Here is a 13,341-nt window from a genome sequence, read left to right on the forward strand (position 1 = left end):
CTTCTGTAGCCCCGATTACAGCCACTGGCACCAGTCAGAGAGGGCCAGAACGATGCATGTGCAGAAGGTGAATTGGGCAGCTCATAGCAGCTCTGGCCTGCTGAGGGACCGATTGAAGTCAGGTGGCACAAGGGGATGACGTGATTGAAACTGCCGCTCTCACCTCCCTACAAGCATTAAGCGTCTGTTGTCGCTTCCTTTTGACATACAAAGCCTGCCCCAACCAAGAACTGGATGACTACACTGTGCCAGTGCCGAGTAAAGGCCTTAATTTTTCATCAGTCAAGCGATGTCTGCCAATTTTGGATATTATTAGTGGAACAGAGAAGTGCATTTGGCATATCTTGCCTGACACAGCTGAAGATGTCGGACTAACTGCCAACCATATACTGGCAAAAGCTAAGCCACCAAAATCTAATATTAGCCAGGATGAACGATGTGGCTGCTGCTTATTGCGTGAGAACAAGGACTTGGTTGTCTCGCCAGCCACAAAGGAAAAACCACTGTGGTCCTGAACACTGAAGACTACCACCTGAAGATGCTAAATTTATTAGAAGATAATGTGTACTGGAAACTTAGTCACAATCTGACACAGGCCTTAGGCATGAAGACTGGAAAGTTATTAAAGGACTCTGGTTTACTAGACAAAGTGATGAAGAAATTAATGCCTCGCCCCACATGACCTCCCAGGCTTTATGGACTACCACAGATACATAAGGAAAATGTCCCTCTTAGGCCGAATGTTAGTGCAATCAGCTCGCCCATCTACTGTCAAAACATCTTGCAAGATTATTAGCACCAAAACTGTTGTAAATTCACAGACATTCGTGGAAACACTCAAGAAAATGAAAATAATCTGAAATGATATAATGGTTAGTCTGGACGTTGTGACACATTTTATGAGGGTTCCAGTACAAGACCCGTGGATTTTTTGGCCCAACACTTTCCACCTGGTGTTGTCAAGTTGTTCCGTCATGTTCTGACAACATACTTCTTGTAACATGACAAATATTATGAGATGGTGGATGGTCTCACCACTGTCTCCTGCAGCCGCGAATTTCTTCATAGAGCAGTTTCAGAAGCAGGCTCTGAACTACATGATGTTGCGTCCGTCTTGCTTCCTAAAGTAAGTAGATGACACCTTCCTGATGGTAAAAATACACTGCAGCAGTTCATCAATCACATGAATGGTGTCCATCCCAACATCAAATTTTCCTTCGAGATGGAGAAGGGTGGTAAGCTACAATTCTTGGATGTTTTAGTTGAGCAGAAGGCAGGAGGCCAGCTTGGTCATTCAGTGCACAAGAAACTGACGCACATTGATTGATATTTGAACACTGGTATTTTTCACTATCCTGTGCACAAGAAAGCAGTCCTGAACATGTAAATACACAGAACAAAAGTAATTTCTGATGATGACCACCTACAGTCTGAATCACAGCATTTGAGACACGTGTTCAGAGAGAATGGTTATAGCAAGAGACATTGCAAATGCTTTCAGGTGCCACCAAAACAGGACACCTAGCGATTTGGCAGAAGCAGCCAAGCTGGCAGCTTTTCTGCCATACAGAGGGGTAGTGAGCACAAGTTAGGACGTGAACTGCAGAGACATAGATTGAGACCAGTGTTCCAACCCGCCTCCAAAATACGACATACACTGCACAACATTACAGACGAGATAGCTCTTTGTCTGCCCAGTGCATTTGGTATCCCTTGTGAGGGCAGCAGCATCTATATAGGTCAGTCAATTTGCACAGTTGCAGAGCACTCTACTGAGCACAAGAGACACATTAAACAAAGAGAGCTTGACAAGTTGGTCATAGCTGAGCGTTGCCTGAAAAACGAACACAAAATACAGTTTGAGAACACAAGAATCTTGGCTGATGCGTCAATATACTGGGATTCTGTTATAAAAGAAGTGGCTAAGATTAGAATGAACAACAAAACTTTTAACAGATACCAGGGGTACACACTGAGTAGGGCATGGAGACGTTTTGTATGTCGAAAGGAAGCAAAAACAGATGATTGACATTTGTAGGGAGGCAGGAGTGGGATTTTCTAATGTGGCACCAGCCCCTTGCGCCACTTGATGTCATTCAGTCCTGTGGCAGGCTGGAGCTGCTATGAGCTGCCCAGCTCACCTTCCATGCACGAGTTCTTTTGGCCCTCTATGGTTGGTGCCAGCGGCTGTAACTAGGGCTGCAAAAGCAGAAAATTGTGCCAGATCTGGCAGTCAATACTTTTACTCCTGATGACGACAGCGGAGATAGTCATCGATATCTGGAGAATTTTATACAAACTGACACAGATTGCAACCCAAGAAGATTTTATACAAACTGACACGGATTGCAACCCAAGAAGATTTTATTCAAACATGCCACCACGAAGGACTCCCAAGATCGCCTGTATAATGTACCATTAAAGCTTTTTGTGGACCAGAGAGGCATTCCGTCTGAAGCCACAATTAGTTTTGATCATTCATCCTATAAAATCAAATACCTAACAGTTTGCGTAAGAAATTTTAAATCTCATTTTTATTTTTCTCCTGAACAACTTCTATTCTGTAGGCAAATTTTTTATTAGAAACCAGTAGCTTGCTCTATACAGGGTGAGGCAGGTAACATAGGCCACCCCAAATATATCTAGAATGAATAAATATATCGAGGTGTGGTTTTTGCCATGTTATAGTGGACAGCATGGTGAATATCCTGACATTTGAAAGTAATTTTTATTGTTTTTAGTAAGCTAATTACGTCACTGACTCCTTGTTCTTCAAATGGAACTACATACTTTTTTCTGTGGCATTTGAAAGAAGCTTCCAAGAGAACTTCTGTGATACAGCATCTACGGAACTTGATCAAATACACTACTGGCCATTAAAATTGCTACACCATGAAGATGATGTGCTAAAGATGTGAAATTTAACCGACAGGAAGAAGATGCTGTGATATGCAAATGATTAGCTTTTTAGAGCAGTCACACAAGGTTGGCACCGGTGGCGACACCTGCAACGTGCTGACATGAGGAAAGTTTCCAACTGATTTCTCATACACAAACAGCAGTTGACCGGCGTTGCCTGGTGAAACGTCGTCGTGATGCCTCATGCAAGGAGAAGAAATGGGTACTGTCACGTTTCCGACTTTGATAAAGGTCGGATTGTAGCCTATTGCGACTGCGGTTTATCGTATTGCGACATTGCTGCTCGCGTTGGTCAAGATCCAATGACTGTTAGCAGAATATGGAATCGGTGGGTTCAGGAGGTTAATATGGAATGCCGTGCTGGATCGCAAAGGCCTCGTATCACTAACAGTCGAGATGACAAGCATCTTATCCGCATGGCTGTAATGGATTGTGCAGCCACGTCTCTATCCATGAGTCAACAGATGGGGACGTTTGCAAGACAACAACCATCTGCACGAACAGTTCAACAACGTTTTCACCAGCATTGACTATCAGCTCAGAGACCATGGCTGCGGTTACCCTTGACGCTGCACCACAGACAGGAGCGCCAGCGATGGTGTACTCAACGCCGAACTTGGGTGCACTAATGGCAAAACGCTATTTTTTCGGATGAATCCAGGTTCTGTTTACAGCATCATGATGATCGCATCCGTGTTTGGCGACATCGCGGTGAACACACATTGGAAGCGTGTATTCGTCATCACCATACTGGCGTATCACCCGGCGTGATGGTATGGGGTGCCACTGGTTACACGTCTCGGTCACCTCTTGTTCGCATTGACAGCACTTTGAAGAGTCAACGTAACATTTCAGATGTGTTACGACCCATGGCTTTACCCTTCATTCGATCCCTGTGAAACTCTACATTTCAGCAGGATAATGCACGACCGCATGTTGCAGGTCCTGTACAGGCCTTTCTGGATACAGAAAATGTTCGACTTCTGCCCTGACCAGCACATTCTCCAGATCTCTCACCAAAAGAAAACATCTGGTCAACGGTGGCCGAGCAACTGGCCAGTCACTACTCTTGATGAACTGTGGTATCGTGTTGAAGCTGCATGGGCAGCTGTACCTGTACACGCCATCCAAGCTCTGTTTGACTCAATGCCCAGGCGTATCAAGGCCCTTATTACGGCCAGAGGTAGTTGTTCTGGGTACTGATTTCTCAGGATCTATGCACCCAAATTCTGTGAAAATGTAATCACGTGTCAGTTCTAGTATAATACATTTGTCCAATGAATATTCGTTTATCATCTGCATTTCTTCTTGGTGTAGCAATTTTAATGGCCAGTAGTGCAGTATCAAGATAGCAGTGCTGTAGCATTGCTATAGGCTATGAAGTGGTTCTGGAGAAACAACTGAATTTCATCTGGAGTTAACAGCAGCACAGGCCTTGTTATAAGGCATTTCATGACTTCAGGAGTCAGTTGTTTTAATTTTCTCTGAGGATAAAAGTATAGAAGTGTTAAGTCTGGTAGGTATACAGACCATTTTCAGCTTCCTAAACAATCATTTCAATTCTCTCCAAAGTTGTCTTAAGAGGGTCTGTCATTACATGTGCGGAATGGGAGGGACATCCGTTCATGTTGGTACCACACCACACTGATGTCCAATGGGATGTATTGCAATAACTGTGGCAACAGCATGTCTTAGGAACTCAAGATACTTGAGTGTATTTAGATTCCCATCAATAAAACAGTGACCAATGATGCAGGTTTTGAAAAAAACATGCACCAAACATTGATAGAATAAGAGTGTTGATTCTATCCACTTCTATGAGTCAGTGTGGATTTTCAGCTGATGATTAGTGCACATTGCGAAGACTGATTTGCCCAGGATTTGTAAACAATATTTCTTCCTTAAACAAAATTTTGCATAGATTTGTCACATCACTTTGCACTTTCATAGATAATATTTGGAGAAATGTAAACAAGCTTGGGCGTCATTGACATGAAGCCGTAGGTGCAGTGAAATGTGAAGAGGATGTAATGTGCTGGAATGTTGTAGTCACAGAACACTCATTTGGTTGACCCCTCTCATACTTCTGAGATGCCTTTTAGTGACATTTGAATTGTATGTTAATGATGTTAAAATGTTCATTTCATTTCTTTCAATAGTTGCTCTTCTTTTTCCTTGGTGCATTTCATTCTCCATACTTCCCATTTCTAGAAAGTTTTTTATAATGTTTGCAAAGACAGACTGAGTGCTTAGCATGATCTGGATACAATCACTGTGCTGCTCTAATAGTTTGGTGAAGTTTGCTATAAACGATATTACTTTTTTCTTCTTTTGTATACATTGTAAACGTCTTCACAGTTTCACGAGCAAGTTACCTGATTGCTACAACATCCAATCTCTCGTCACTCTTCAAAGAGAGGTCAGAATCAGAATCAATCTCCATTTGCTCTCTCCTTCATGTACTTGCTACAGCTCTGGACACAGGTATAGTTTTTTAATTCTTCTGCCTTTGGTCTACTCTTTTTTTCAGAAGAGAGTTTACTGTATTCTTATGAGGATATTACCTGTGGAAATTGGTATGTCAGAATATGCTTGATCACAGATTTGTCAGTTTTATTTATTCTCTGAAGGAGTAAATTCCAAAAACTTGCTGAAGATTCACTCAATGAGAGGTTACACTAATTCTTCAAGAACCGTTTGCTTCAACTTCACCTCTATCACAGAAAGGCAACATGGCTGGCATATTTAGAAATGTTGTGAACTGGCTCAGTGACAGCGGAGTGTGCACTGATATGAAACTTCCTGGCAGATTAAAACTGTGTGCCCGACCAAGACTCGAACTCGGGACCTTTGCCTTTCACGGGCAAGTGCTCTACCATCTGAGCTACCGAAGCACGACTCACGCCCGGTACTCACAGCTTTACTTCTGCCAGTATCTAGCAGAAGTTTGGAAGGTAGGAGTCGAGATACTGGCAGAAGTCGTGCTTCGGTAGCTCAGATGGTAGAGCACTTGCCCGCGAAAGGCAAAGGTCCCGAGTTCGAGTCTCGGTCGGGCACACAGTTTTAATCTGCCAGGAAGTTTCAGAACATATCATATTATGGATTACATTGAATGCTTAATAATTATCTTCCTACAATAAATATGATGATAATGAATAATCTATCAGACAGACCACAATTTTGTGTTTATGTAACACAAATTTAGTGGATACAAAGTCAATATCTTTATAAACGTTGCAAACGTTCTGGAACTGTGTGCACATTTGTTTTCAGTCCCAAAGTGCTGTTTGTCAAAGTTATTTTCTAACTCAAAATGCAAGTGTATAACAGGAAAACAGCACCATCAGCTTTAGGACACCTTACCTTACCTAATTTCCTCCAATTGCATAAAAAAAACATATGACGTCACACGTAAAGAACTTCATCTTTCATGAAATGACTAACAATAAGATAAAGTGGGATCTACAACCCGAGAGAGAGAGAGAGAGAGAGAGAGAGAGCGAGAGAGAGAGAGAGAGAGAGAGAGAGAAAGAAAAAAAGAAAAAAAAATTTCAACTTCACTTTATGTGTTTGTAGATGGCCTAGAGATAAGAAAGAACATCTTGTCGATCAGCCTACAAAAAATATTACACCAACAGTTCGTTTCAGTTACACAAGGTTTTCTTCTCAGCTATTGCTAAAGTATTAATACTAATCCCTGCTTTGCTGCAATTGACTAGTTAAACATCTATACAGAATATGACCTATAATTTTTACTACCAGATGAATAAACCATTCAAGGCACTGATCTTCTCTAACAGCATACGCCACAGCTCGCATGGAAATCTTTCAAACACATCAAATAATTACTTAACAGCAGGAAATGTAAGCATCAAGAACCAACAAAGCCTCCACACAGATATAAACATGTCACTGTTATTCCTTTTATATTCTTCACAGTTCGACAACCAACATATATATTTATACGAGAACTTCTATTAAAACAGAAAGAGTTCGAATGTAAAAACACACACACACACACACACACACACACACACACACACACAAGGCATATCAACTGCATCTTTTAGTTCAGACCATTCCAAAGCATGCCCTATGGTGGCAAAAGAGCCCATGTCCACCCTTAAGCACATTCGTGGGCAAGAGCCAATAGTGTAGGCTACCCGCTAGATGGTCTGAATGCATGCACCTTGCCCATGTGTGGCCTGCTTGCCTACTGCTGGCTGCCTGTGTTTGGTCAGTGTAGTACGACTGTATACGCTATGGCCTGACTACAAGACTGCCTGCCCATCAGTTGTCTGCCCACTTATGCTCATGCCTGCCCAGCTGCTTCCTGGCAGGCGGACAAGCTGGAACAGCCTATCCTAGATGATGCATGTAAAAATCAAACTGGTACCAGGAAACTGCCTCAAATATCGCAATATGGATCCAAAAACTTCTGTTTGTGCTCTTTTTGGTGTTGTTACCATTAATACCTCTTTTTCTCCCCCTCACCACCATCACCACCACCACCACAAACACTATTCTGGACCTCAGTTGCTGCAGTATGTTCAGCTCATAACAGTTATAAATGCGTTTGTTAGTCAGTGCTTGAGATACTGGGCCATTCCATGCCAACTCACCAATGCCAGCCTCCTCGAACATCAAAGATTTAGTTGAAATTTTATGTGAACATTCACCCACATCTCCAATGAACAGTGTTAAAGTTTAATGCTTGTTGAAGTAATACTGACAAAGACAGAGTCACTTGTTTGACTCCATGCACAACTTTGCACATAGAGAGAGCGATTTTCTGGTAACTTTGAGCTGTTATTTCTCGGGCAATACTTTGTTGAAAGAAATAAGGCAATTTTGTGCACATTTGTGTGTTCTCTTAAGAATAATAATGAGAAGATCATCACTATTTACAACAGTCTGCCAATGCTGAGGTAACTTTCAGATTCCATAACTGTAGAAATCAGGTGGTTTTGAGGCAAAGAACTTGTTGAGCCGTGCTCGGAGCATATTTTCATCCGGAAAGGAAGTTCCTTGAACGTTGTTCAGTAGAGAGTGGAAAAGGTGAAAATCTGAGGGCTCAAGATCAGGTGAATAAGGTGGGTGTGGAATGACTTCCCAAACCCACTCCTGTACACTGTTTTTCTTGTCAGTCTAGCTGAATATGGATGGGCGATATTGTGGAGTAGCATTACTTCATGCAGTCTTTCTGGTTGTTGTTCTTCGACTGTGTCTGCAAGACATCTCAGTTGTTAACAATAAATGTCACCAGTGACAGTTACACATTGGGGACGCAATTTGTAGTACACCACACAGTCACTGTTCTACCAGATGCATAACATTATCTTTTGTGGATGCACATAGGTCTTTTTACAGTGAGTTACTGCTTTGTTTGGACTCAACCATTCTTTTCTCTTCCTTCTGTTAACATAAAAACATCATTTCTGATCACCAGTAATGATACAGGATAGCAATGGTTGGTGGTGTTCAAGTCATGACAAGCACACAGAGATGCACATACAGCCAGCACCCACTGATATTTGTGAATTTGGCACCCGTACACCCGATCTTTAAACCTTCCCCATTGCACGCAAATGTCACACATTGTGGGAATGATCACAATTCATCTCAACTACCAGTTCTCAAGTACAATGATGTAGATCATTGTGGAGTAATGTGTTTACATGATCTTTATCAAACCCCAAAGGGTTTCTTGAATGTGAAGAGTCACAAATGTCAAAACGATCCTCCTTAAAATGAGAAAACCACTTCCTTGCTATACTCTGTCCAATGGCATTATCCCCATACATGGCAGAAGTGTTTCTGCCGGTCTCTGCCGCTGTCGTGCCTCTATTGAACTCAACCAGAAGAATGTCACTAATGTTCCTACTTCTCCACTTGGCATTCCATTTTCTAGCATCCACAGCTACACTCACTATCACCAAATGACAATATCTAAACTCAAATAGCAACAGTGAACTACAAATAAAAAATAATGATAATAATAATACATAAATGCAAAGCAACTGTCATACCAATGAGCAAAGCAAAAACGCTATGAAATTAATGCAACCACCTACTACATCTCACGGACTAAACGTATGACGAATGTAAAACTTTGCATGTAGTAACCTAACCACACAAGGTTCTCAAATATAAAGTTTCATATATGTACCTCTTTCCAATGCTGAATGAAAGAAGTGCAAGTTGGAAGGTTTTGTAACGAGATGAAAAATGCATTATTTTTTATGTGATTGTGCAAAAATCTGTATTCTATAAAACTTTCCAAATTCGCCTCTTTAGAAAGACCATGGTCTTAACTGCCAAAAAACATGCGGAATAGGTCAGTAGCATACGGATGTGGAATATGAAATTTTATTCACCTATTATTTTCCAAAAATCTACAAATTTGTCAAAAAGGTGACAATTTTGGGGAAACGGTGAAAATAGGGTATATTCGACACTTCTTTTACAAATACCATTTTCTATTAAGGCTTTAAACCTAGTAAACCAGTCTCATTTGAAACGTGTTTTTAGCGCTCCGAGAACTGTGTGTTTAATTTCCAACATGGGCTGTCAATATTACACACATTGAAGCAAACTAGCCAGGAAAAGTCACACTGTGAATAAAGTTTTAAATTGGAAAATCTTATATTACTATGTTGTTGTGACGAAAGTTTCATGTTTATCATGCCTTTAATCAACAAGATGTAAGAAGCCAAATTTAAAACTTTATTCACAATGTGACTTTCCTAGCTAGTTTGCTTCAGTGTGTGTAGTATTGATAGCTCGTGTTGGAAATTAACCCACTGTTCTGGGAGCGTTTAATATACGTTGTTTCAAATGAGACTGGTTTACTGGGTTTGAAGCTTTACTAGAAAATGGTATTTGTAAAAGAAGTGTCGAATGTACCTTATTTTCAGCGTTTCCTGAAATTGTTCTGTTTTTAACAAATCTGTCGATTCCTGGAAAACAGTGGGTGAATGAAATTTTGTATTCCACATCCTTATGCTACCGGCCTATTGTGCATTAAGTATCATGTCCAGCATGCTCCATAGTTTACATTTTTTCATGCCGCCGTTTCTGCTCACAACTTTGATTCAAATTATCTGGCATTGTTAGTTTGCGTTGGGCAATCAAATATACCATTTTTGGTGGTTACAACCATGATCTTTCTAATGAACCCAGTTTGAAAGGCTTTACAGAACACTGTTTTTTGCAAAATCTATTCAAACATATAAATTAAACTTTATACTTGAGAACCTTGTGTGCTTAGGTTACTACACGACACGTTTCACATTCATCATACCTTTAGTCCCCGAGAGGAATGAAACCAAACATCGAAATGTTTTTGGGTGCCATTTTTTTTTTTTTTTTGGGTGATTTTGTTCAAAATTATCTGACTGAATATGTTTCATAAAATTCTTTTCATTACTATTCTTAAGATATAGCATAAAGTTGTACAAGACAGCAAAATTTAATTTCTTTCAACAAAATATTAACCTAAATATTTAACAGCTCTAGGTCACCAGAAACTCATGCTCTCACTGCGCAAAGTCATGCACGAGTCAAACAAGTGACTATCTTAGTCAGTATTACTTTGATGAATGTTAAACTTTACCAATTTGCAATCCGGAATGTGTGAATGTTCACGTAAAATTTCATTAAAATCCATGATGGTCGAGCAGGAAAATGTTCCAAAATAAGGCAATTTGACATGGAATGATCCTACTGCATTATGTAAGAAAATTTGCATGCAGTACTATAAACAGTTAAAGTTGTCCTCCACGGCCAAATTAAAGCTTCGATTAAAAGCACACTTGATTCCATTCCATTAACAATCACAAATATTAATTTACAAGGACATGCACATTCATTACTTGATCAAAAATATACTACTTCATGATATTTGGTAAAAAACCAGTATAAAAGTCAAATTCAAGTCTTAACTTACGGTTTTGACTGTTTTCTCTGGGAACCAAGTTGCTTCTTTTTCAGGTATCTGTACTTTGTAACATATGCATCAACAAGTGCACTTATTTTCTTTGGATTGATTTCCCCAGATCTGTTATGACATATCTGAAACAAAATACATAAATTCAGTGTCATGTCATTTTCCAGTCCTTCACAATTAAAAGTTAAAAATACTCAAGATCTTTGACTTTTTCTCTATGTTCAAAGGCAACCATCTATCAAGCACAAATTAAATCCATACATGACCTTTAGATATTGTATTTGTAGGCCAAAGTCCCTACAGTATCAATTATTCACACTCAATTTTTGAATTTAATGATGCCATAGCAGATTTTCCAATTTGTATCTACATTCAGTACTGCACAATACACTGAATAGATTTAACAAGTATTAAGACTGCGACTGAGCAACCGATTGAGAAAATTTTGTCTAGACTGCTGAAAAAGTCTTTATGCAAGGGATATCAACAGCAAACAATTCCAAAATTTTCATTTTCTATTTTAGTTGTAGCATAGTTATATTGGCTGATGAATCTAGCTGTTGTTAGACTATGACAATGATTAATAAATCGTCTAAACATTTCAATTTAATCACACACTTACAATGCGGGAATAAAAATTGTGTTAAAGGGATCATACATGGATGAAAGCAGAGAGTGTATGTAAGAGAAACTGATTAACAAAGATCCGGCAGCTCAAAACTACGACGTTGTTGATGTTATCTTGCAGCAAGATTTCAACAGATGTGAAATTTACTTCAATCATAGGGTCTTCATTCTAATGAGGTAACCAGAAGATTAGTTTAGATATAAAACTGTTTTAAATTCAAACAAGTCATTTTTAAAGTCAAATGAAATACAATTTAAGAAACAATGCAATACAATGTACACAATGAGAATTCACGACACTTATTCATGCCCGCCAGTTTTACTAAACACAAATTATTTGCAACTGAAGCAGAAACACATTAATTCTTATGAATATGTATAAAACTTATTCCAAAATTACCAATGCTGCCAGTGAAACGACACATTTTTGTTTGTTTACTTCAATAGCAATAATTCCACACAACCAGCATTTGGTTTTATCTTTACATTTATTGCTGTCTTTCTTTTGCAGTGTCCTTGAAAGTTCTTTGCAGCAAAACTTACTTATATATATTAAAAGAGGGAGCCACACTGGTTTTTGATATGATCTATGAGGGATGGAGTTTTAATAGTGGCAACTATTTATTTAAAGCTCATACAAAATATATATGTGTTTCAAAGTTTTACTGACTTTCAAAGTAGTCACCAGCATTGTGTGTAACCCACTGCCAGCAATGTGGGAGTCATAGGATACTCTTAGAAGTGCCAATTGTGTTGACAGTTCGAGCGGCGTGGTCTATTGCCCAACAAATCTGTAGCACCTCTGAAGCGAATGCTATGAAGTGTTTCCTTCAATTTAGAAATCGAGTTGAACTCACAAGTGCTTAGGTCAGGGGAGTGCAGTAGGTGGTATAGCACCAGCTCCATCGGTCAAACAAATCAGTAACAGCTTGTACTGTATGTGCTTGAGCACTGTCCTGCAAAATGATGGTCAGGTCCTGCAGAAAGTGTATCACTTCTGTCTCTAAGCTGGTCGTATGTTGTGCCCCAAAAATAAACAGCATAGAGACAGAAGTGATACACTTCCTGCAGGACCTGACCACCATTTTGCAGGACAATGCTCAAGCACATACAGTGCAAGCTGTTACTGATTTGTTTAACTGATCGGGCTGCTAAGTGCTATACCACCTACGGTGCTCCCCTGACGTAAGCCCTCGTAAGTTCAACTCGATTTTTAAACTGAAGTAAACACTTCACGGCATTCGCTTCAGAACTGCTACAAATTCGTCGGGCAATAGACCGTGCCACTCGAACTGTCAACACAACTGGCACTGCTAAGACTATCCTACAACTTCTACATTGCTGGCAATGGGTTATACACAATGCTGATGACTACTTTGAAGGTCAGTAAAACTCTGAAACACGTATCTATTTTGTACAAGCTGTAAATAAATATTGTATTTGTGGTGAGCAGTGAGCACATACATCATACACTGATGAGCCAAAACATTATGACCACTGTTGGCCTCGATGTTGGATCCTACCTGGTGGTATTTTGGCACATGATGCAGTAATAAAAGTATGCAAGTGGAGCAGACACAAGCAGATATGGGCTACAAATAGGAAAATCCATTGAGGTAAGTGACTTTGGCAAAGGCCAGATTATCATCACACAGAGCCTGTGAAGAAGTATCTTGAAAACAGCAAAGCTGTTTGAATGTTCACATGCTACTGTTGTGAGCATTTACGGAAAGAGGTAGAAGGACTGTGAAACTGTCACTGGGCACTAAATGGTTGGACGTCCACGACTCTTCACAGGATGCAGGTTTTGGAGGCTTGTCTGCTCTGTAAAGTAGGATAGATGGTGA

General features: G+C 39.9%; 1 protein-coding gene across 7 annotated transcripts in view; it reads right to left on the reverse strand.

The window, feature by feature from the left end:
* The window catches only part of LOC126184547 (serine/arginine repetitive matrix protein 2-like), a 294,117-nt gene that overhangs the window by 122,262 nt on the left and 158,514 nt on the right, over positions 1 to 13,341 (reverse strand). For all 7 annotated transcript variants that reach the window (XM_049926972.1, XM_049926970.1, XM_049926968.1 and 4 more), the window contains one exon: positions 10,868 to 10,992. In XM_049926972.1, the coding sequence (XP_049782929.1) occupies positions 10,868 to 10,992 (125 nt within the window). The remainder of the gene's footprint in view (positions 1 to 10,867; positions 10,993 to 13,341) is intronic.

This window comes from Schistocerca cancellata, chromosome 4 (genome assembly GCF_023864275.1).
Source record: "Schistocerca cancellata isolate TAMUIC-IGC-003103 chromosome 4, iqSchCanc2.1, whole genome shotgun sequence".
Taxonomy (NCBI): domain Eukaryota; kingdom Metazoa; phylum Arthropoda; class Insecta; order Orthoptera; family Acrididae; genus Schistocerca; species Schistocerca cancellata.